Consider the following 26,033-nt stretch of genomic DNA (forward strand, 5'->3'; position numbering starts at 1 on the left):
ACTCAGATGTTTTCCCTTGCTTATTTGCGGATGGTGTTCGTTGGCTTTATGGCTGTTTCTTTAAAAACCCAGCAGAGACTAAGAAAGAGATCGTTGGTTCGCTGTTTAACCCTGCGTCATCAAGCATCCAGCACAGTATGGAGAACATCAGAGAGGACATCCTGAAAAGAGTAATGAGAAGAGTGGAGGTATGGCTCATTCAACTCGAATGTGTCTATAAATGGAGCAGATGCAATGGAGTAAATGTAGATTTTCAAATATGCTCTTCAGTCTAGAGTTTCCTTTCTGACTCTGCATTTAGACAGTCAGATTCAGATTTCCATTTCACTTTTTGTCAACAATGTAGACATAAAATTTCTTGCAACATCATCAAACATTTGATCTCGGCTTTTTTCAAGGAGAGGACAGAGTGAAGCACAAACATTGGATGATCATTAACCAGCTTCAAAAATGGGCTTGACCTCCGGGAACGTCTCTGAATGCCTAAACTGTACCCAGACTGTGGATCCAGTGAATGTTTCTAAGGCCATATTACTGGGGGTCATCTTGGGGGGGCTGATCATTTTTGGGGTCCTGGGCAACATTCTGGTTATACTTTCAGTCGCCTGCCACAAACATCTACAGAGTGTAACTCATTATTGCATTATAAACTTGGCTGTGGCCGATCTCCTCTTGACTTCTATTGTCCTCCCTTTCTCTGCCATTTTTGAGATATTGGGCTACTGGGTTTTTGGGAGAATTTTCTGCAACATCTGGGCAGCTGTGGATGTTCTGTGTTGTACAGCTTCTATCATGAGTCTCTGTGTCATCTCTATAGACCGATACATTGGGGTGAGCTACCCACTCAGATATCCAACCATAGTGACTGAAAAGAGGGGTCTCCTAGCCCTGTTGTGTGTCTGGGCGCTCTCTCTTGTGATCTCCATAGGACCCCTCTTCGGCTGGAAGCAACCAGCTCCAGACGATGAAACAATATGTCTGATCAACACTGATCCTGGTTATGTGTTGTTCTCCGCTCTCGGCTCGTTCTACCTCCCCTTGATCATCATATTGGTGATGTACTGCCGAGTGTACGTGGTGGCCAAAAGGGAAAGCAAAGGACTCTCTCGTGGCCTGAAAACTGAGAAGTCCCATTCGGAAGAAGTGACCCTCCGCATCCATCGCAAAAACACTGCAGACCCCAGCAGATCTTCACCCAGCGCAAAGCACAAATCCAATTTCTCCGTGAGGCTCTTGAAGTTCTCCAGAGAGAAAAAAGCAGCCAAGAGTCTGGGGATAGTTGTGGGATGCTTCATACTCTGCTGGCTTCCTTTCTTTTTAATCATGCCCATTGGTAAGTAAAGCAACGGGGCTGGGCAGGGAGGAGTGGGGTTGTGTTGCTTCGGGGCTTATGTGAAAAATCCAAGAATCTGGATCACATCATGCACTGATGTAAACAGGATGTGAGGGCTAGCATTGGGCAGCATTCTTTGCCAACTTATTGATGAGGCAGTGATGTTTATTTAGCCATGTGTCTGCATTCACCAGCAGCTGGGTGATAACGTGACGTAAGGTGCACACAAGGGTATCTAAACCAGTGGTTCCCAAACTTTTTTTTGGCCATGCCCCACCTAAGCATCTCTAAAATCCTGATGCCCCCCCCCCCCGTGACATATAATTCTTATTCAAAAAGTGAAGTCCTATTCACATGGAGGAAGTCTAAAATGTGTATGTCACAATATATATTTATATACTGTATATGAGGCCCCTAAATTCACTGTTAATAACTCACTCTCGAATTGCCCCCCTTAAAAATCAAATTGCCTCCCTGTGGGGCCTGTGCCCCACGTTGGGAACCACTGATCTAAACTCCTTGGTCTCTTTCACCTTACTCCAATGCTGTCGTTAGCCCTAGGAAATTTTCTCAGTCCAACTTGTCACTCTTGCTTCTTCTGATTTTGGAGGACCTTGGCTAACCACCTATAGAAAGTACATCCACCCTTATCTGTGTGCTTCATGTGATGGAAAAATTCAATATTCACATCTTGTTTTACAGTTGATCCATAATTAGGCAAGAACAGCTGCCACCATCACGTCTAGGCTGACTCTCAGAGCAAAAGATTTGATTCTATGCATAACCAGTTGACCACAGTGGGACTTACTTCTGAGTAAACATGTACAGGACCAGGCTGCAACCTACTGGCTTCAAACTGTTTACTCAGGTGTAGATTCACTACACTAGCCAAATAACAGTGAAACAATGGAATCATTTGTTTGAGCTAGAATTGCTGGTTTTCAAAAGTTTGTCATGGTAAACTTATACAAATGGGATTGATACTTATTTTGGTGTTTACACAGAAGTGAACTCTCTTGATAATGTCAAGTCAACTGATGTCTTCCATTGATACCAGTGGTTTCTTGATCAGAAATAAAATGAAATCTTGACAGTTTATCTACATGTTGCTATAAGTTTTAAATGCCTTGCTTGCTGTCAGTCAAAAGACTAGGGCTGTGATCCTGCCCACATTTATGTGGTTATAATGCTCATTTTCTCAATGGGACGTCTGAGTAAACATGCACTATGTAAGAGCAACAAATATTCTATACATTTATATTTTGTTCTTCTGTCTATATATGACATATACCAGGACCTCAAGCACATTTATGTGGGTGTAACTCAATTTTAGGTAAAGGTAAAGATAGTCCCCTGTGCAAGCACCGGATTATTCCTGACCCATGGGGTGACGTCACATCCCAACGTTTCCTAGGCAGACTTTGTTTACGGGGTGGTTTGCCAGTGCCTTCTCCAGCCATCTTCCCTTTACCCCCAGCAAGCTGGGTACTCATTTTACCAACCTCGGAAAGATGGAAGGCTGAGTCGACCTCGAGCTGGCTACCTGAAACCGACTTCCGTTGGGATCGAACTCAGGTCATGAGCAGAGCTTGGACTGCAGTACTGCAGCTTACCAGTCTGCACCACGGGGCTCCTGGAAATTCAATTTTAGGACTATTTAAAACATGCATGGGTATCACCAGGATAGCTAAACACTCAGTGATTTGCATGGAAATATGGGAATTGTCTCTATTGAAAAGAACTGCACTGAGGTAATGTGAATATAGACTTGTGATATCTGACATACGCTGGGTGCGCGGGATACTTCAGTTCACAGTGTGTGTGAACCAGTCCCAAGTTGACCTAACTTCATTGTAACAGGTCTCTTTCTCTCTGATAAGCTTATTAGCAATTGGAGTGGGGGGAGAATACCCCTCCACTGAGTTGGAGAGGGGCTGTAGCTCAGTGGTAGATCACCTGCTTGGCATGGAGAAGGTCCCAGGTTCAATCCCTGGCATCTCCAGTTAAAGGGACTAGGCAAGTAGATGATGTGAAAGACCTCTGCCTGAGACACCGCAGAGCCACTGCCAGTTTGAGTGGACAATACTGACTGTGATGGACCAAGGGTCTGATTCAGTATAAGGCAGCTTCATGTGTTCATGAGTTTGTCCCCTGCACCACTTCAGGATAAGTGGTGCTACACTAATGGGTCAGTGAACTGGTTCTATAGCTGTGTATAAAGCCAAGGCTGATGGATATGGTGGGTTTCTCCTTTCCCCTGAGTTGCTTCACACACAGGGTCCCTTGATTCTGCCCCAAATCCTGTTTGACTTCTCATTTAATCAAGGTACATCTATTTAAGAGCAGACTGTGGTAACTTTAGGGAACATTTCTTTTTAATGCATATTTGGATGTGCAAAGAGACACACACACACCCCATGACTGCAAAATTTGAATAAGCAGTATGAGTCAGAGATGCTAGTCATTTTCAGTAAATCCTTATGAGGATACCTCTTTGTAGTTCAAAATACTGATAGGAAAATAGGCTTCCAGATATCTAGTGTCCCGCTTAACAAAGAAATGCCTGTGAAGCTAGTAATGTTTCTGGTGTCTGGTGTCAAAGAAAACAGTACTGAAATGCAATGAACAAAACAGTAGAAAACATGCAAACTAGATATGGACGGGCCTAATTTTGGCTGTTTTAGTACCTGGGAACAGGGATATGTTGAATCAGCAATCCACACTGTTCTTATTATTACAATTATTGATGTTTGGGGGGGAGTGTAAGCAAACCCAATGGATACTTTCATTTAAAAAATAATGACTTCTAACACCACTGGTAAGCCCATTAGAATCAAATACAGATATCAATAAAACCGATTGTTGGCCAAGACTGATGCACAACCTTTTCTCCTATTTAGGGAACATTTTGAATGGAGAATAATTTTTAAATCTTGGATATTAGATTAAGTTCTAGTTCAGACTAGTTAGAGCATTAGTACTGCCAGCAAACTTCAGTCTTTAGGTGTGAGCCATAGGAGTGGAGGGGAGAGAGGATGGAACAGATTTGAATGTTGTTGAACAAAATGCCAAGAATGATTTAATAAGGCTAGTCTCCGAGTGGTCAAACCCAATTAATTTCAACTAGAGGTTAAAAGGGTAGGTCTCCTTTGCCTTATTTTTTGGGTAAAAGTGCCAAGACCTATTGACTCACCCGTTCATTATTTGTCTTCATCCAATTTCACTAAACAGAATGTGATAATACGGACATTATTTATCACTAAGTACAATTCTTTAGTGAGAGGTTTAGTTCAAGAAGGAGGCAGCATAGCCATTTGCTGGGTGATTTACTACTTTTGGACAATATTCCATTGTTTGGGATCCCTAGAATATTATTTTGCAATTGCTCTGCTGTTCATTTTCGCTTATATTCTAAAAGCTTTTTTTATGCATAAATTTCATTAAAATAGTAGTGCAATTAACTTCATTGGATTCCACAGCACTTTAATCACTACAACCTGGCACAATATAGACACCCAGCAGAATGAAATAGGGAATTATTGTCTTATGTCTAATTCGTGGGTGCAGTCCACAAGATAATTACCTGAGCAAGTACCATTTCAATGCATGGGAGTTAAATTAATTGGGTACAATTCATGGGATGTTCTTTTGTGCAAGTCCCATTGGAATAAACGAGAGCGTTGCAAAAAGGTACAGCTCTTGTTCATTTCCTTGTTTCAAAGGAGAATGTCCCAGAGGACTGGGTCCAATTAGTTTTACTCATAGGGTTGCCAGCTCTGGTTTTGAAAATACCTAGAGATTTTGGGACAGAGCCTGAGGAGGGCAGGGTTTGAAGAGGGGAGGGGCTTCAATGCCATAGAGTTTAATTGCCAAAGTGGCCATTTTCTCTAGGGGAACTGATCTCTGTCACCTGGAGATCAGTTGTAATAGCGGGAGATCTCCAGCCACCATCTGGAGGTTGGCAACCCTATTTACTCACCATCAATAACCTGACTGATGGGATGCCAAATATACCCATAAAGATGTATGATTTTTTTTCTTAGAGAGCAATCCTAAACAGATCTATTCAGAATCCTACTCAGATCTATTCCGTGGGGCTTACTGTCAGGAAAGATTGCCCTGTTAACTGTTCTTAAGATTGCCCTGTTTAGATTGAAAGTCAGCCCTCAATGATCAATTTCATATACACATTCCAACAAGTGACCGAAAGGGAATCATTTACCTGTTGACTCTGAGAGCCATAATCACATTGGATTCCTTCTCCCTGTAGAATCAACAGTAAATTCTGACAAATAGCTTGTGGACAAAGATTGTTATACCGTAGATGCCACAGAAGGTTTAAAAATTCCCAGAAAAACTAGCTCTTTATGTCCTGGGTGTTGTGATGTTGGAATGCTGGTTGCCAAGAAGTCAGAAACAAACCCAAAAAGGATTAGAGAAAGACATAACATCTCCCCCCCCCCGCCCCCATCTGCAGAAGTGGAGCTGGCATGAAAGCTGGGCTAAGGTTTCCGAAACTGTCCTCATCTTGAAACTGACCTCATGCCTTACTTTGATCCCTTTTAAGGGAAATTACCCAAGCTTTGTGTCTTTCCAGGGCTTCTGGGTAATTTTAGAAACACATCATTAGTCTTCTGGTGGCTGTTTGTTCTTTTTATAATTAAGAAAACCATATTCAACAGCCACGCAAACTCAGGGCAATCTACCTTATAAGAAACCAGGCTAATGACAGATAATTCCTTCATTTTAGTTCATAGACTTCTCATGACTAAAATTCAGTGAAATTTACTGGAGGAAGGGAGTAACAACTAAACTATAATTCCGCTGATGTTTAGGAAACTCAAGCTTTTAATGTAACCTTCCCGCCCACCTTTCTAACTACTTCTACAGGGGTGTGTTTGTGTGTGTGTAAAGCGCCATCAACTCTCCGCTGATTTATGGCGACCCCAGCAAGGGGCTTTCAAGGCAACTTAGAAGCAGGTTTGCTGTTGCCATCCTCTGCAGAGTCTTCCTTGGAGGTCTCCCAAGTACTGACTCCGCTTAGCTTCCAAGATCTGATGAGACTGGGCTATACCATGCTGCCTTCCCTCCCTGCTGTAGAGTTATACCACTTGCATATAAATAAAATATAAATGTTAGGTTTGACAGCCATAATGCATTTATTTTCTACATTGAACAAGTAAAGTATTCATACTACTGGAGCAGGTAAGTAGCCAAACAGAGTATGTCAATTTTTAAAAAGCAAGGACTCTTATAGTTAGTAATCATCTGGGCCATAAATTTCCATTTCATAGACAAAGGACCCATAGCAGTGACATCCACCCTAAGGAGAATGGGTTGTCTTAGCAATAGGATCAGAATGAAGGATGGACATGTATCCTCTGAGAATTAAGTTTGCCTGGTCCCTCTTTGCCATCAGTGGGAGGTTTTTGGGGTAGAGCCTGTTTGGGAAGGGGAGGGACTTCAATGCCATAGAGTCCAATTAGCAAAGCGGCCATTTCCTCCAGGGGAACTGATCTCTATCAGCTGGAGATCAGTTGTAATAGCAGGAGATCTCCAGCTAGTACCTGGAGGTTGGCAACCCTACTTCCATTTGAACAACAGCAGGCAATAACAAGCCCTGCCTTATAATGACTGCACTCACTTTCTGAAAAGCTTGGTAGGCACCGGAGGAAAAGCTTGGTAGGCACCATGGGTGGTAAGTTGGGAAGTCCAGTATCTTAGCTTAAGAGCCCAGAAGCTGGTGATTATCCAGTAGAAGCTAGCTGAAGGAGGCTGCCATTTACCCCCATTCAGAATTAGGAATGGCCGGGTCTAGTTTTGAGGGGCTTTGGGCAAGATGATCTCCAGTGCTCCTCACTAAGCATGCCGCTTTACTTGCATGTACATCTGTACACATGCACTGCAGGAAGATGGCGTGCAGCATGATTTTCACAATCCTTCAACTCCCATTAGGAGCTCATAGGATATAATGAGGCTTAAAGGAGGGAATCCTGCTCCCCTCACTCTTCCGGTACCTCCCTCCATAGGAAAGGGAAGATTGCTCCAGAGGTGTCTGTAACCTTGCAGAGGTCTCTGCAGCAGTCTGCTTCCACCAGGAATGTGTGCCTTGGCAGATGCCCTACTATGCCGGATTTTTGACACTAGCCCTTGAGAATGGTGGGTGGCCACCTATGTTCTCAATGCAGCAATAATTAGTATGCTAAAGGCAAAATGTAATTGAGGGAAACTTGTTCTTTTGCTGCTCAGCTCCCCCACATTTTTCTGCTTCTTTCCACCATGGGCATAAAAACACCTGTGGGGACAGCAGTAGTATTTGTTTCTGCGTTGTAGACCCCCTGATGTGGTCGAACTGTCATTTTAACATTGGGATGTGTGAGCCCCCTTCTCTTGTTTCTTGACATGTGTGTAGAAGACAGATGGGGAAATCACACACACCATGTTCATATAAAGAACAGGTCATCTTCTTTAGAGATTTGAAACCAGGTACCTTATAAGCACAGGGAACAATCTAAGTACAAAATAACATTAAAAAAAAAATACAGCTCTCCTGGCTTCTGCCAAGGAATGGCTTGAAAATGTTGGAAATTCTTATTCAGAGAACCGCAGCCATAAAAGAACTAAAGTTCCCAAGATTCCATGGGAACAGGCCAGGATGGCCATACTTGCTCTTCATGGACTGCCTCTAAAAAGCTGTCTCTGGAATCTTCCACATGTGTCGACGTGCTTGGCAGCATCTGAATTATATCATGGGTTTCCAGGAAGATTTATGATTATGTTGATTTACTGGATATATATTTCCATCTGTCTGACAGCAAAGACCTAATCGGTGATAGGGCGCAGTTGGACAACAGCTGCCAACCTGAGCTGTAGCCTGGCTGTTTTGTATGTCTTTTAGGTTCTATTTGCTAATGACATTACAGCTTGCATCCTCTGAATCCTTTTAACCCATAGGGATTTGACAGAATAGCTCAACAGAACTTGTTGGAAACAATCTTGTGCACATTTGCTGTGCTTGGGAGAAAGTTGTGCATTAGGCATGGCTCATTATTTCTATGCACCCTTTATAGAAGTATCAATCATTTGATTAAATTCTTGCATGTGGGAGAAAGTTTTCCTGTTGACTTCTGCCAATGTAGGTAGGGTTGCCAGCTCCAGGCTGGGAAATATCTGGAGATTTTGGGGTGGAATCTGAGGAGGGCGGGATTTGGAGAGAGGAGGGTCTTCAATGCCATAGAGTCCAATTGCCAGAGTGGCCATTTTCTCCAGGGGAACTGATTTCTATCACCTGGAGATCAGTTGTAATAGCGGGAGATCTCCAGCCACCACCTGGAGATTGACAACTTTAAACATAGGCTATGCCACAAGTATTCTGATCAGGATGTCCTTGTGCATTGCCCTATAGGTGGACTGATGGAATGTATACTTTGAAGGTCACTTAGTTAAAGCATAGGAATAGCATAATAACGATAAGATGAGCAAAGGTAAGGAAGAAAGGAAGTTGGCCCAGCATTCTGGGAAAACACTCACTGGAGCCAGCTGCAAGAACTGAACAGGCCCTAGTAAAATAGTTTGCCTCCCTAATTTATCATGGGCATTTACAACTCCAGTGGTTTCAAATTCTAGGACACTAAAATATGATTTCAGAGAACAATACCTTTCATTGTTTGATTCTTATTTTTATCTGCTCTCCTTCCCCATCTCCCTATCCGGATCAGGACTCTGAAGAGAAATATCCTAAATACATAAATATCCTTTGAAATGAGAGTGGTCTCATTTCAATTCAGATCTTCCCAAGATCAAAACCCCAGTTTAATAAACTAGAAAACTGGAGTTTTGACTGATTAAAAAGGATCTGAGAAGTCTTATCACAGCAAATGCAAAACCTTGTTAGTCTTTAAGGTGCTACTGGACTCTTGCTCTTTTCTACTGCTATTGACAGACTAACATGACCACCTATCGTGATCTATCTCCATTTAATCCAGTGCTTCACTTGGCTAGATTGTGTCCATTGTTTTGGAGTTCAAGTCTGTGTCACAGTGATGATGACTGATTAAAGACAAGGATGGGTGATACTCTGTTGCGTGGGTTAAAAAGGTAAAAGTAGTCCCCTGTGCAAGCACCAGGTCATTACTGACCCATGGGGTGACATCACATCATGACTTTTACTAGGCAGACTATGTTTATGGGGTGGTTTGCCGTTGCCTTCCCCAGTCATTTACACTTTACCCCAGCAAGCTGGGAACTCATTTTACTGACCTCGGAAGGATGGAAGGCTGAGTCAACCTTGAGCTGGCTACCTAAAACCAACTTCTGTCAGGATCAAACTCATGTTGTGAATGTTGCTATATGGTGCTGGTTCGCATACCTCACTCAATTACGCAACAAGTGATGATCCACCTGAACTTGTGAACGGACTGCTGAAAAGCAATGGGAGATAACTCAAAAGTTCTTTGTGGTGCTTGAATAGTGATCAGCTAATTTGCACGCACAAGTCCACTGTTCAATGCTACAGCCATTGAGTGAGGAAGATGCATGCATGAACGAATGCTTATAAAAGGGCTCAGAAATTCACAAGACCGGCCATAACAAAAACTCAGTTTCTATTTTAATAAATCTGTTATCGCAACGAGTTCATTAAAGATGTGGGAGGGATGAGAAAGAGCAACCGAGATCCAGTAATGAGATGGTGCAGCCATTCATTTCGTAATGTTTGCATCTTGCTGGTTCTGCTAATTGCTCTATTTTTCTAAACAGGAGTAGAGCGAGTCATTTTCAGCATGTGATAAACTGAGAAAGGATTTTGAGGAATGAAAGTCACTACCAAGAGTCAGAGGTTGAATGTTGCCAGAGACGGGAAGATGGGCCAAGGTACATGGCGAACTTGTTGAATCAAAAATAATGTCTCGCAGAACGACCTTGTGAGGAAACCTATCTTATTAATTTCAACACGTAGTATTATTTGGCAGCTCTATATATAGTTAAAGAGCCCCATGGCACAGAGTGGTAAGCTGCAGTACTGCAGTCCAAGCTCTGCTCATGACCTGAGTTCGATCCCAACGGAAGTTGGTTTCAGGTAGCCGGCTCAAGGTTGACTCAGCCTTCCATCCTTCCAAGGTCGGTAAAATGAGTACCCAGCTTGCTGGGGGTAAAGGGAAGATGACTGGGTGGGGAAGGCACTGGCAAACCACCCCATAAACAAAGTCTGCCTAGTAAACGCCGGGATGTGACATCACCCCATGGGTCAGGAATGACTCGGTGTTTGCACAGGGGACCTTTACCTTTTTTATACATAGTTAAATCAGTGCACGTGACATAGATACACGTCTGCTTTACCTCAAAGCTTTGCATGTAAGAAACCTTAGGAGACCCGAATAATGGTTCTGAATGTAGAAAACCATAGGAGACCTAGATGATGCAGCTTCCAGATACGCTGTTTATTTTACAGATTTCAAACAGACACTGGAATGAGAGCGTCAGGGCCCGATGTGGTTTATCATTTGTAGACAAGATGGTTGGAGGTTGTGTGCCTGCAAGGGGATGACCTGACTACTGGACATTGGCCCAAAATCAACATTAAGTGTATGAGTTAGTTAGTTTTTCAATTTGAAGAAAATAAAACTACTAAATTTTGGCAAGCCAAGCTTTTTAATTTTAAAGAAAGATGACGTTTCAGGAGAAGGGGCTGAGATATTGCTTTTGGAATGCATAGCAAACAGGCCCATTTCATTATTTATAACAATACCCATTTTGTCGAACCTAAGCTAGCCAGAGATGTCAGTGCTCACTTCTGGGGAGGGGCTGTGGCTCAGTGGTAGATCCTCTGCTTGGCATGCAGAAGGTCCCAGGTTCAATCCCAGGCATCTCCAGTTAAAGGGACTAGGCAAGTAGGTGATATGAAAGACCTCTGCCTGAGACCCTTGAGAGCCGCTGCCGATCTGAGTAGACAATATTGACTTTGAGGGACCAAGGGTCTGATTCAGTAGAAGGCAGCTTCATGTGTCCATGTGTTGTTCATGTGGACTGCAACATGGTGGGTTAGAAGAGAATTACCCCACTCTTTAAACAGCCTGCTCTTAGGAAAATCAGACATTAGAAAACAAACGGATTTATCCATTCCTGGAAATAACAGTTTTGCTCAAAGAATCTCCAGTTGGGCTTTTGCATTCCCGACAGCAGAGTTTTATTAAGAGTCATTAACACGGTTCAATCTGTTCTTATCCCCAAAAAATGAAATTAGCCCCATTTTGCTATTAGTACATCAGTGCCTTAATTTTCTTCAGGGGTTAGATGGTGGCCGGCAGCTCCCCTCCTTCCACAAAAGCAGAGGGGGTAGAGGGTTTTTTTTTTTTTTTTTTTTTGCAGCGTAAGGGTTTGTGGATTTTGCTGTGCCCAATCTGACAGCTGTAGCATTTCCATCTGCCTCCTGCTGATTAAGTGCATATTGAGGCAGTCCTTGATTCCTCTGTAAATATATTACACAGAAGCTGTGATTATGGCTTGTTCAACAATCAGCGCTTGTCCCACAGAGAGAGGAGTTAAAATGGCAAAGCAACAACATGTGAAGCAACAAACACCACGGAGATTCCATTTAACAAAGCAGTATGCCAACTAGAGGCTTTATGGCAATCAACAGCCGTTTTGAATAGACTTGGGGTCTTCCTCTACTGTGTTCATGAATAGGAACTTAGGGCGAAAACGCACGGTCGCTTGAGCCTCCTTTCTTCCCTGTTCCAGCCAGGATCCAGCCAGGATCGAATGCACGGACGTGCGTTCGATCCTGGCTGGATCCTGGCTGGAACAGGGAAGAAAGGAGGCTCAAGCGACCGTGCGTTTTCGCCCTTAGACTGCCTGTCTCTCTTGGAGGGGCACTTGCTTTTCTACACAGACCGATTTTGAACTTAGTCTAGGGGGGAGAAGATTATCTCTTTGATTTCTATCCCACCATCCTATTCAAAGGGATACTCAGAGTGGCACACAATAAACGGATTACCATATAGGGTTGCCAACCTCCAGGTACTAGCTGGAGATCTCCTGCTATTACAACTGCTCTCCAGCCGACAGAGGTCAGTTCACCTGGAGAAAATGGCCGCTTTGGCAATTGGACTCTATGGCATTGAAGTCCCTCCCCAAACCCCGCCCTCCTCAGGCTCCACCCCAAAAAACTCCTGCCAGTGGTGAAGAGGGACTTGGCAACCCTACTACCATAGGGTTGCATTGATGGTTTAAGCAGGTTTTCTGAATTTCCAGCTTTCATTTTTTACAAAGAAAATCTCTAGTGTCTTTCCTCGTGGAGATATGCCTTTTCCCTTATATCTCAGCAAGAGAAAGGGCTAGAGACTTACTTTTTCTAAAAAATGAAAGCAGGGAATTCAGAGAACCTACTTAAACTATCATCACAACACTATATTGCTATATCAATATTTTAGGGCAATTTTTTTTTATAAAATAAGGGGGTGCTGTGATGCCACCAATGACAGCAGCGGCACCCTCCCTGAAAATCTTTATTATTGAAGGCATGTGTGGAATAAAATAAACTGACTCTGCAACTGAGAAAATGCAGAGGGAAGGCAGATGTGCGGAACAGCCTTGCCCAAACTGATTCCAACGCTCGTGGATTGACTGCCAAGAAAATCAGGAGTAATTCAAGCCCACGGAAAAGGTTTCTATAAGAGAGAATATTTGTCCAAATGATACACTTTCTTTGGTTTACTCCAGATTTTGTTTTCTACTGTGAACGTCTTTTTTTTTCTTACCTTCCAGATGGCAAAAATTAAAGATACATGTGCAGTGGTAGCACAGCAGGCAGCAATTTGCAGCTCTCTCTCTCAAGTACTACAAATTTTCTTATAGAAACAGAAGACACTTATACTTTAAATTCCATAAATATGCCAAATAGTACAATTTTATATACTAACGGTACATTCCAAAGGAGAGTTACTTCCATCTATGACCATTCATTTCAATGGGCTTAGACTGGAGTAACTCCCCTCAGAAATGTACTGTAAGTCATAAATGATTTGTGTTTCTAAATAGATAAAAAGAAGCTTCGGCTTGATTTTTAAAAGTAAGGACTGGGTATATTTTAATTTTTCTGAAAGTCTTCACCTCCCCCCTAAAAAGAAAAATGGGGGAACACTTTTTCCCACGGCTTCAAACTTTCCAAAATGTTTACATCTCTAATTATGACTGACCTTAGCATGAGAGGTAAAGGACAGATTTAGAAACTTTGTTTGTTTAAGGCATGCTTTCATTATAAATAGGCTACAATTTCTATTCATTATATTTATATACAGGTTATAGTTAAAAATAAAGGTGACAGTTCTCTAAACAAATAGTGAGGATGTGTCTAATTTTTCATTCATTTCTTCAAAGTCTCTTTGGGAAATGTGGAAAGAAAACTGGCTACAATCCTAGCCAGTGCTATGGCCTGAAAACATTAAACAAATAAAATCATTTAGTAGCAAGGGGGGAAAAACATAGTACAGAAGGCAGAGTGAAAACAGTATATAAAGCATTATAAAGATATCCTTAGAAGAAATCTCACCAAACTGTTAGGAGACCTCAATGTCCTAAAACCATTGATCAAAGGCCTTCCAGAAAAAGAGAAATTTTCATGTTCTAGTGAAAAGCCAGTACGGGGGGGGGGGGGGGGGCAGAATTTCACACTATCTTAATTCCAGTTTTGACTGAAAGTTTTCTTTGTACCAAATTCTACTCCTCCTTAGTTCCAATTTAATTATAAAAATTTTTAAAATTATTCCCAGAATCGGGGCATGTGTCATTCATAGGGTTGCCAAGCTCCAGGTAATAGCTAGAGATCTCCTGCTATTACAACTGATCTCCAGCTGATAGAGATCAGTTCACTTGAGAGAAAAGGGCTGCTTTGGCAGTTGGACTCTATGGCATTGAAGTTTCTCCCCTCCCCAAACTCTGCCTTCCTCAGGCTCCGCCCCAAAAACCTCCCCCACCCCGGTGGTGAAGAGGGACCTGGCAACCCTAGTCATTCATCAAAATTCATTTGTATCACCCCACACGCACACACACACGCACATATATACTATCAATGGGCACATGTCTACTGTTAAGACATGCAACAAAAATCTTGATGAGACCACTGTTTCTAATTCCAAATCAGAAAATCCAAGGGAATCCCCAGGTTTGTAAAAAAGAAAAGAAACAAGAAATTGGGGGGGGGGGCTACCCCCTAATGCCAGCAAAGTCTGCACATACACAGATTTTTTTTTAAAGCAAAGCAGGTAGAGGTTGAGGACCACTTTTCATCACAGTAGCAATTGTAGTAAATGATAAGATGCCCTCCTCAAAAGTGGAGGCCAGGATGAGGAGGGGCAATAAGTGGGGGCAGTATGGAGGAACAAAAGCAACAGTAACCACAAGAAGGAGGGATATAGTAATGTGGGAAACCATTTTTTTTTCTTTCCCCCGCAGTTCCGCACAGAGGCATAAAGAGCAACTTCCTCTGCTGGTGAGTTGTTCCAGTATGCCTCATCTTTGGGAATAGCTGAATGATCTAATCACTCCCAATGCACAGACACAACAGAATTACCTATCCCCAGTTCAGGCTAATTGGAAAGAAGGGCACAAAATCATTCAGAGATGCAGCAGAAATCCTCCTCTTTGGATGAGGACTTTGGGCTCATCCACGTCTTCAATTGTTTAATTCGTTCATGTTTCAGGGTTCATCCGTAGGGCAGCTAACCTCCAGGTGGAGCCTGGAGATCTCCGGGAATTATAACTGATATCCAGACAACAAAGATCAATTGCCCAGAGAAAATGTCTGCTTTGGAAGGTAGACTACATGGCATTATACCCCACTGAAGTCCTTCCTCTCACCAAACCCCACCCTCCTAAGTAGGGTTGCCCACCTCCAGGTAATAGCTGGAGATCTCCCGCTAATACAACTGATCTCCAGCCAATAGAGATCAGATCACCTGGAGAAAATGGCTGCTTTGGCAATTGGATTCTATGGCATTGAAGTCCCTCCCTTCCCCAAACCCCGCCCTCCTCAGGCTCCACCCCAAAAACCTCCTACGGGGCCAAGAGGGCCCTGGCAACCCTACTCCTAAGGCTTTACCCCCAAATAACCAGGAATTTCCCAAGCTGGAGGTGGCAACCTTGTTCACCATTGTGTCCTGGCATACAGTTTGGAAATTACTGGTTTATACTTCCTTTGTATTAGAATTTACCATTGTTCATTCCAAACTTCTCCTTATTTCTAAAGGCTAAAACCAAAAGCTAATATATTGCTCTCCACCATTATTCTTTGTTGCATTTCCAAAATCAGCATTAGAAATTCAAAGGCAGCGAGTTAGAAGGTGGATGCACCCTCGGGGGGCATGGAATGTGGTGCATTAAGATGAGTTAAGAGGCAGATCGTAATGGCTTGCATGACAGGTGACTCAGAAAGGAAAGCCGTCGAGAATTCAAGCCCCTTCCTTATGACAAGCAGAACTATGAACTCCCTCCCTTTATCTGTTTCAATGTAGGATGGCAATCAACTCAAATGTGAACAATGACACTCTGTGTCAAATGCATGTTTGTGTGTGTTTTATTTGGGTTGTGGATATAAAGTCCCCCCCTCCCAAATTTGTAAGTTGCTTTGTGCTGTGAAGAGGCAGGATAAAAAAAATACTTACAGAGATAAATAAGTGAAAGAAATGTGAAGGCTCAAATCAAACCACAGCAGTCATGAAATGTGATAACATTCCTAACAAAGCATCTTCCAGCTTTGTGTTTTATGTTGTACACAGTGCTGAGGGTGTATCACCAGCCCCTGCACGGTCCATCCTGCCAGTAAAGGTTCTCTTCCAAAAGCCCTGCTCTCTGTGTTCCTGCTTGCAGAGACAGGGTTGCCAGATTCCTCTTCGCTACCGGAGGGAGGTGTTTGGGGCAGAGCCTGAGAAAGGCAGGGTTTGGAGAGAGGGGTGGGACTTCAATGCCATAGAGTCCAGTTGCCAAAGCGGCCATTTTCTCCAGGTGATCTCTATCGGCTGGAGATCAGTTGCAATAGCAGGAGATCTCCAGCTACTACCTGGAGGTTGGCAACCCTATGCAGAGGTGAAGCAGGTGGTGACCGAAGACAGGGCTTTTTCAGGGGTGACACCTTGCTCGCGGAATGCCCTCTCATTTGAGGCTCGCCTGGCACCCCTTCTGCTATCTTTTCAGCACCCGGCCAAAACATTTCTCTTTACTCAGACTTTTAGCTGAAGCGTTCCATTGTTTTTAGCTGTGTTTTTTCCAGCCTACTTCTAGCCTGAGAGCTCTTTTGTGGATTCTATTTTAGGCCCTTGTCTCCAATATCTCATCTGCACCCAGCTAGTTAGTTTCTGCCATGTCACTTGAATTCCTCCCTGTCATGCCGTGGTTAAAATCACAAAAGCTCTGTAAGAAACGAAAGAGCAGCCTTTTCCAGATGTTAGCAAGGTAGACAGGTGCTGGTGTAGAAGACAGGGCAGAAATTTCCCATAATGTAGGTGAGAGTCGATAACATTAGTGATTGAAATGGGGAACGCTAAGCTTACCAAAATACCGAGGCACAGTCTTGATTTATTTCAGTATACTTGAGAGCCTTCCTGGTGTTTTGTTCATGTGATCCTATCTACTTCAAGGGAAAGCAAATGCTTTTTCAGAATCAGGTTAATCTCAGAATCCATTCTCACTTTATATTTCTGCCAACGTGGGAGTTGCTCCTATACTTGCATAGATATTTCGTGAAAAACAGAAATGCACAACACTGGACTTCCCAATAGACTTTCATGCTGCCTGAAAACAAATTCTGAATTGGGGGTATCCAATATGCATAAAACTGAATCAATGTGCAACACACCTGGCCATATATGCATGGGGAAAGGTGGGGTATAATTTGGATAAAATAACAAAAAGCCCTCTCTACATTGTAGGACTTGTGTCTCCATCTTTCTTCCTCTCCTCCCCACATTCTTCCTGATTCAAGCTTTGCTACTCACCATCCCCTGTACACCTGTACATCCCCTGTATATCTGTCATCCAGGTATTAAGGCTACCTATTTTGATGCATTTGTTAGACATTGATCTAAACGTTGCCTTTGGGATCAAACTTTAGGGATGCCGGGTGTCCCACTATGACAGCAAAACCTCCCAGCAATCTTGTCCATTTTCTGCCAACTCTTCAAAGGCCAGCAGGGGAAATACTGAGGAAACTGAGACAAAAAACTTTATGGTTTAACCATAGAGTTTTGGCAAATCCTGGAGCATTAACACCAATATCCTGATGTCCCTTTCCAGTTTTTGCTGGAAGTGGCGCCACACACTGATGTGATGCCAGCCTGCCTTTCCCCACCCCCAAATCCTCCAGAAAGTTCCAGGCGACAACCTGACATGCCTAGTCAAATTGCCTTGGAGTTATATGACTGGAACTCCAGTCATGCAATTTTGCCCTAAAAACAGCTGTGGAGAATCCTGATCTTAATAACACCTGCCTCGTTGGGGAAGAGGAGTGTGTGTATGTGTGATAACTCTTCCTTTTTTCATCTGTTCCCCAATCCAAAATCTCCTCCGGTTGTTTTAAGCTCCAGTAGAGAAAAAAGACGGTCACGATAACAATAGCCTGTCTTTTTTTCTTTGTGTGTGTGCAAAGCGCCATCAAGTCCCAGCTGACTTATGGCAACCCAGTAGGGTTTTCAAGACAGGAGACTAACAGAGGTGGTTTGCCATTGCCTTCCTCTGCATAGAGACCCTGAGTGGTCTCCCATGCAAATACTAACCAGGACTGACCCTGCTTAGTTTCTGACATCTGATGAGATCGGGCTAGCCTGGGCCATCTTAACCCTAACCAGGGAAGGCATTTTCAATAGCATGAGCCTCCCCCACCCCACCCAGTACTACAAATTATGCAGTGTTTTTGTAGCCAAAGAACCCCATGTCCTGTGTCCCTTGGCCCTCTGACTTATATGTCTTATATGTCAAAGACTGTATCTGGAGTCTTGTTTGTTCTTTGTTATATAAGAGCTTTGTAGAATACATTGGCCAATGTCAATATTAGGTCCTCGCTGAGTCCTTTACAATTATCAAATAGGTTGCACAACAGAGATGTTGTACCCTCATTTTAATATATAACATTCAAGAGAGAGAGAAATAGCCAGGTATCCTCTCCCCAGGTTATTTAAGCCTGGTGGCATGGTTTCTTCCTAAAAAGAGCTTCAAGCAGTTCATCAAAATATTGATGTGATGAACTGTTAAACACTAGCTAGTCTGAAACCCCAATGGTGGGGTTTGGTAATCAAAGAGGAAAGGGTAGAAGGAATAACCCCTGCTCTTTCCTTGCCACATGGCCCTGAATGAAATCACCACCAACATTTTAGCAGGAAGAGATAGGCAAGATCCCCTATGCAGTTGTACATGGGCATCTTAGGATGAGGGGCAATGATTTGCTGTGATTGTTTGTGAGCCACCGTAAGACCTGCTCAGGACTTCCTTTGTGTGCCAGGATTCCAGCACAGAGTATATCCTTCCTTATTGTTTCTACTTGGGGGGGGGAATTCCTCTAGGACACCTGTGACATACAGAAAAGACCCATACAGAAAAGACCCAGATGCTCACCACTGCATTTATTCCAGCAACATTTCTTACCTTACAGCCAAGCGTGGAGAACAGCAAGTGATCTCATCACTGCACACCAAGTATCAGAGAGGCTCAGAAAGCAGAGAGACAGCCCTCTCTGAGACTCAGCATGACAGAGGTTCGAGCCCCAGCATGCATGCACACAAACACATGCTCAGCTCAGAGCTGGGGAGGAGCAAAAGCTTACACTTACAGTCACACTGGGCCTTGTAAGTGGAATGTCTCTGGAACGTGACATTGCAATAAAAACTCACCCCTCCTCTTCAAGGGAAGGGTGAGATTAGTGGAGAGAACAGGTTTTGGGTGGATCCCAAGTCCAGCCAAATGTGTGGAACCTTGGATAAGATCCCATCCCTGGGCACATGGTTCAGTACAGTTTCAAAATCTCCAAGATAAACTTCCTTCTCTCTCTTTTCTTAAAGGTGTTATATCTGTTAGCTATGCTGTGGCATTCCACAAAGCACTCCTGTGCTAAGTAGCAGCAAGCCTTTGAAAAAGCAAGCAAGCAATTTGGTAAATAAAAAGATATGGACAAATAATGTCTAGTGGAATCATTTATAATGATGGCCTTTGTCTCTCCTGGTGATCCGACACTAGCTTTTGCTAATAGGTTTTAAGAGCACAGGCAAATACGACCCGTGAGTAACAAACCAATGACACTGGTACAACTGCAATTTTGGGTGGGAGATATCAGTCACCAACTCTGGAGATATGCTGTGAATAAGAGCCATAAATTAAAGAGGGGGCAACTAGTACACTTATTCTATCTGGAGTACTAATCCCCCCCCCCCTTGGAAGACACTGGGTTGGATCCTAAAAGCTTTTCCACTGGAGAAAAAGTAATCTTCTTTTGACCACTGAAAAGGCTATTCCATGGAACACAGAGAGGCAAAAGCCAAGACTTCAATGAAGAGGGAAATTGGGCATCAAGCAGAAACTTGGTCAGACCTAGTCTTTTTCCTTTAAAAAAATACATTATTTTAGTCTCTTTTTAATATATGACAGCTTCTTTTGAGAATAGGTTAGTGTTTGGTTAAGGAAACCAATGGCAGTTGGTGCACTCCATAATTGATAGCACTTTAACTTCCACCCAGCTCTGCTAGATGCACGGCTCTGTGCTTTCTCCCATTTTCTTATCTTTTTTTGACTTGTTTTGCTAGAGCCCCATAGTTGGGGCCCTTTTGAGGTCGGGGTCGTGTAATCGGAGCCCCAGTCAGGGCCGTGTAATTGGGGTCGCATAATCAGTGCTCACTAATCATTCTTGCTAGGATTTTTCAAGATTATACTTAAGTGATCATGGGTAGGAAAAAGAAATATATTTTAGCATCTATGACTGTAAGTTTGGGCAGGTGCTTTAAGGGGGCTATTATTTATACAAGGGAGATGTTACAAGTGGCTAAAAACTCATGAGCTTCAATATACCTTCTGATTCAAGAATGACAATGTACAGTACTAAATAAACAATATATAGGTTTCTGACACTAACAATTCAGAGATACTAAATACTAAGGGACACTTGGGCATTGTGAAAGGGTTCTAAATGTTTCTGTAGGTTAAGATGAAATCTCTGGTTGTCCATACATTTCTTTGAAATCCCACCTGGAAATATGGAAGCCCCACCTAGTGAGGAAAGCAGATTACAGCTCCACACGTTATAAACATTGACACTATAAAATGATTCCATACCACGTGATTAATAAGAAAGCTACCTCATAATCATGGATTATCAGGGATTTACAGCTAAATCCCATATGGTAGGACATAGCCGAATTTGCTGTGGCTCTTGTGTAGCTAGTCAGTATCTTGCGCTCTCTCAGATGTGAAAAGATGTTTGGGGGGGGGGGGGCGGAGAACCCAGCTGGAAGGAGTTGAGAAGACAGCAAATGCATAGGGGTCCATCACAGCACTGCTCACATGCACCAATCATGAAGCATTGTCCAATAATGGCCAGGGGATAGCCGAAATGGCTTTTTCACCTTTTTACGGTTTGGCCTATCCAAATGCACACCTCTAAACCAATCATTACTGCAGCATGTTCAGCCCCACAGTAGGACAAATAATGCCCCAGGACCAAGGTAGAAAATGCTGTTGAAAAAGACATCTTACTGTGGAACAGCACAGGGTTAGCATGTGCTGTGAACCCCTAGTTCAAGCCTGCATGAAGCCCCTGGAAAGAATCCTGGATACACCAGATCTCTGGGAATGGGAGCGCACGCTGATTAGCTAGCCCAAACTCTTAAGAATTTGGTTTGAGTGTTTGGCCCATGATAGCAGTGGCTGCAGTGGCTCGTAGTTATGCCCAGAGTTGTGGCTCTTGTCCCTGTTTCCCTGACATACACCAGCATGACATTGTGGCGACAATGCAGTGATGTTCAACCAGCATATCCCCTGGGGGGCTCCCTTCCAAACCATCCATACCATACTTTGTCCCTTGTGTGGGTAGGGTTGCCAGCTCTGGGTTGGGAAATACCAGGAGATTTTGGGGGTGGAGCCTGAGGAGCAGAGGGTTTGGGGAGGGGAGGGACTTCAATGGGATACAATGCCATGGAGTCCACCTTCCAAAGTGCCCATTTTCTCCAAGTGAGCTGATCGCTGTCACCAAGTAATCAGTTGTAATAGCAGGAGATGTCCAGACTCCACCTGGAGTTTGGCAACCCTATGTGTGGGAGATGCTGCTAGAGTCCTTGAGAAAGGAAGGGTGATTGAGCTAATACCCAAAAAGTAGTAGTAGTAGTAGTAGTAGTAGTAGTAGTAGTAGTAGTAGTAGTAGTAGTAGTAGTAGAAGAAGAAGAAGAAGAAGAAGAAGAAGAAGAAGAAGAAGAAGAGTTGGTTTTTATATGCCGACTTTCTCTACCACTTAAGGGAGAATCAAACCGGCTTATAACCTTCCCTTCCCCTCCCCGCAACAGACACCCTGTGAGGTGGGTGGGATTGAGAGAGATCTAACAGAGCTGTGACTTGCCCAGGGTCATCCAGCTGGCTTCATGTGCAGGAGTGGGGAACAAATCCTGTTCACCAGATCAGCCTCCACCGCTCATGTGGAGGAGTGGGGAATCAAACCCGGTTCTCCAGATTAGAGTCCACCGCTCCAAACAACTGCTCTTAACCACTACACCATGCTGGGAGGCAGCATTTGCATCAGTCATAGTTTGAGCCCAGGGATCTGGTTCTTTTTCCTTACTACTATAGAGTGCATTGTTCTTGCATCCCCAGTTGGGGGATGAAGAATCCAGTTTGTGTCCTGAGGCTGAATACCTGTACGGATTCTGAGTGGTGGTGATATTTGTTTATTCTTAAAACTGCTTTTTTCCATTGAGAGGGTGCTCCTCTGAAACAGGAAGTTTCAACACTGAATAACAACAGCCCAAATGATTACACCAATAACTTAGCATCCAGAACTTCCCTCCCCTAAGTTTGGGAGACATGCCATTGCTATTTTTAACAGAGTTGGACAGCATATCAGGATTCCATTGAAAGTTTGCTAGAAGTCTTAGCAAAGTTGAATTACCGGGGGATTATTTTTTTTCACCCACAACTATGTTTGGCGTAATACATTGCTTCCTGGTTCGGTTCTCATTTACCTCCTCTTGAAGATGGATCAGAAAGGTAACCAAAGGGAAACCCAAGACAGATTGAAGTGTAACTTTGGGCAACATTAGCATTATCCATCTCAAAAGTTGACAGCATCCTACAGTGGGAGTGTTGGGGTCAGGGGAATGTTTTTCTGGCTGTTTGCCCCTCCTTGCATGGCTAGTAGGCTCCCACCTTCCTGTTAATAATCTTCATCCTCAGCAACAGCATGGTAACTACAATCTTGTATTTTCACATTATTCGGTCTCCTAAATATGAAATAAACGTACTCGCAGGGCCGGCTCTACAACAATACAGTCATAACAATAACCTAACAGCAACATAGCAGCAGCAAGAAAACTGGTCATCTAAAACCCTTGTGCCTTAATATATAAATTATTTGGGATGTGGCCTATACTGTTGTGTATAGCTTATTGTCTGTAGGATCCTATTTATGTAATTTTCTGTACTTAATGGGTTATGTGAATACTTATGCTATGCTTCAGTTCTTTCTGGTGCTTCCAGAGTTCTAAAATCCTAATGCATTAGTTATTAAAAGTCACATTTTGTTGATTGTACTGGCTCACTAAGTGTAATCCACCATGGATCCTTGTGAGAAAGGTGGACTATAAATAAATGTATTGATTTGGTATGTTTATATACCACCTTTCTGCCACTGTATTTAAGACTGTTTATAATTCAAAACAACAGTCTACAGTATATGGATTCTGGAATGGATTCTGAGGGAAGTGATGAGATGAGCCAAATAGCAGATGGGCCCAAAACAGGTTTATGGGGGGATCCCTCCATGATTAAAGCAGTTATCTCCAGCATGATATGTACAGGCACCATCAATGCATTTCCTAGTGCTTACTTGCTTCCTGAGTCTTGGGGGTGAAATCCATAGAGACAGAACAGGAAAAAGATAGGGAGCTCTGGACTGTTCCTTACTAGCTGACTAACTGACAAACCTCCGAGATTATTCGGAGTAAGCATGATAGCCATGCATCCTTAGATTAGCCTTTTTCTATGTCTGTGAGCTTGGCAATCTCTCCCTGTGGCCATCCAATGAGCAAGCCTTTCCCTTTCTTTGCAAAATGAAACCAAGCACATCTTCTCCCAAAAGCAAACAACTGATCCCAGCCTTGTCTACCTTCTTGGAGCAGCAGGTGCATCAGAAGAGGTCAGGAGGCATCAGAAGGCACATCCATTGTTGGAGGATGATTGGCTTGGAAATTCCCAACATTTTGTTGGATCTTTGAACACTTTGTAATGGGCCCTGCCTTCCAAGGCAGCCATTTTGCAACGGCGTCCACCACCTTTTCTTGAAATGCCCAACGTGCCTGCAACAGCAGCTGAACAAGGTTGAGGACCTCTGTGTACTATTAGGATAGGGATAGGGAGACCCACATTTAAATCTCCTCTGACTAGGTGATCTCAAGGCAGTCGCACACTCTCAGCCTAACTTATTCAACAGTTGTGAGGGGTAAGGTTGCCAATCTCCAGGTGGGGGCTGGAGTTCTGTCAGAATTACAACTGATCTCCAGACTACAGAGATCAGTTCCTCTGGAGGAAATGGCAGCTTTGGAGGGTGGACTCTATGGTATCACATTAAGGTTGCCAGGTCCCTCTTCGCCACTGGTGGGAGGTTTTTGGGGGTGGAGCCTGAGGAGGGGAGGGTTTGGGGAGGGGAGGGACTTCAATGCCATAGAGTCCAATTGCCAAAGCGGCCATTTTCTCCAGGTGAACTGATCTCTATCGGCTGGAGATCAGTTGTAATAGCAGGAGATCTCCAGCTAGTACCTGGCAGTTAGCAACCCTATATCACATCCATGCTGAGTTCCCTCCCCTCACCAAACTGTACCCCAGTCTCCAGGAATTTCCTAAGCAGGAGTTGGAATTCCTAGGTGAGGATAAAAATGGAGGAGTAGTGATCCCATAGGAGTCGTGTGGGACAGAGTGGTAAGCTGCAGTACTGCAATCAAAAGCTGTGCTCACGACCTGAGTTCGATCCCAACGTAAGTCGGTTTCACGTAGCTGGCTCAAGGTTGACTCAGCCTTCCAGCCTTCCAAGGTCGGTAAAATGAGTACCCATCTTGCTGGAGGTAAAGTGTAGATGACTGGGGAAGGCAATGGCAAACCACCCCATAAACATAGTCTGCCTAGTAAACATCAGGATGTGACATCACCCCACAGGTCAGTAATGATCCGGTGCTTGCACAGGGGACTACCTTTTTAGTGATCCCATATATGATGCCCTGAGTAACTTGGACGAAACACAGGTGGATCAATAGCTAACAGCATCTGAAGCCTGATTGTATAGACAGCCCTGTATTCACATTGCTCATGTTAACAGATGGACCCCTGGACAGATTAAGTAAATAACAGGTCGCTTCAGTTTGGAAACACCCACAATCAAACATCCTGAGTGTTGAAGCAACAAATTCTCAGCAAGAGGTCAGAGTAGGGGTCTGGCTGAGCTTTTTATAAACCAAACAGCTGCCCTCAGAATTCAATGGGATATTAAAATCCTTGGAAGCAATTCAGCTCCCTCTCTCTTTCTCCACAGACTATATGATGGAGCGGTCCCAAGAACCAGCTGTTTACTGCCGAATCTCTGCTGTTGCATAAACAAACTGGGCAGAATATCCCCTCCCTTAGGATTTAATGTTTAAGTCAGCCTGGTGAATATATCTCAGCGCTGACAAGAGGTGATGACAGCAAGATCATTTTTTCTCAGAAATCAAGATCACATAGAAGTTAACTGCAGCTGCGTGATTCTTGGAACAACTCTTGCTGAAAGGTGTACATCTTCCGAAAACTCATATTTTAAAATATAAATAAATATTATTTAGGTTGTGTTCCAGGCTTTAAAAACACAAGAACTTTTCCTCTTCCAAAACGGAGATTCAGAAAGAAATGAAAAACCGAGCTGCATCATAACAGAAGTAGGGAACACAGCATCTCTGCCCCTGCTCTTCTCTTTCTCCCGCCACTGCAAGAAAGGAGGCCCAAAGCTTCCTCTCCTGCTAGAGAGCTTGAGCCTCATGACTCACCTATGCGGGAGTCACAACCACTTTGATCCCGAGTTCGAGAACCATCCCTTTAACAGAAAGAACACCTGTTGGTTTTTGAAACACAGTGGGAGAAACTGTGACAGAATCAGACAGCATTACACACCTTCAATGGTGTATAATGGTGGGGGAAAGAAGAAGAAGAAGAAGAAGAGTTGGTTTTTATATGCCGACTTTCTCTACCAGTTAAGGGAGACTCAAACTGGCTTACAATCACCTTCCCTTCCCCTCTCCACAACAGAATTCCTGTGAGGTAGGTGGGGTTGACAGAGCTCTAACAGAGCTGTGACTTGCCCAAGGTCACCCAGCTGGCTTCATGTGTAGGAGCGGGGAAACAAATCCAGTTCACCAGATTAACCTCCGCCGCTCATGTGGAGGAGTAGGGAATCAAACCCAGTTCTCCAGATCAGACTCAAACCACTGCTCTTAACCACTAC

General features: G+C 43.6%; 1 protein-coding gene across 1 annotated transcript in view; it reads left to right on the plus strand.

Moving 5' to 3' along the window:
* Positions 1–259: 259 nt before the first annotated feature.
* ADRA1A (adrenoceptor alpha 1A) overlaps positions 260–26,033 on the plus strand; it is a 30,277-nt gene continuing 4,503 nt past the window's right edge. Inside the window, exon 1 of the mRNA XM_056861006.1 lies at positions 260–1,333. Coding sequence (XP_056716984.1) covers positions 451–1,333 — 883 coding nt within the window. The 5' untranslated portion in view covers positions 260–450. The remainder of the gene's footprint in view (positions 1,334–26,033) is intronic.

This window comes from Euleptes europaea, chromosome 14 (assembly GCF_029931775.1).
Source record: "Euleptes europaea isolate rEulEur1 chromosome 14, rEulEur1.hap1, whole genome shotgun sequence".
NCBI classification, from domain to species: Eukaryota; Metazoa; Chordata; class Lepidosauria; order Squamata; family Sphaerodactylidae; genus Euleptes; species Euleptes europaea.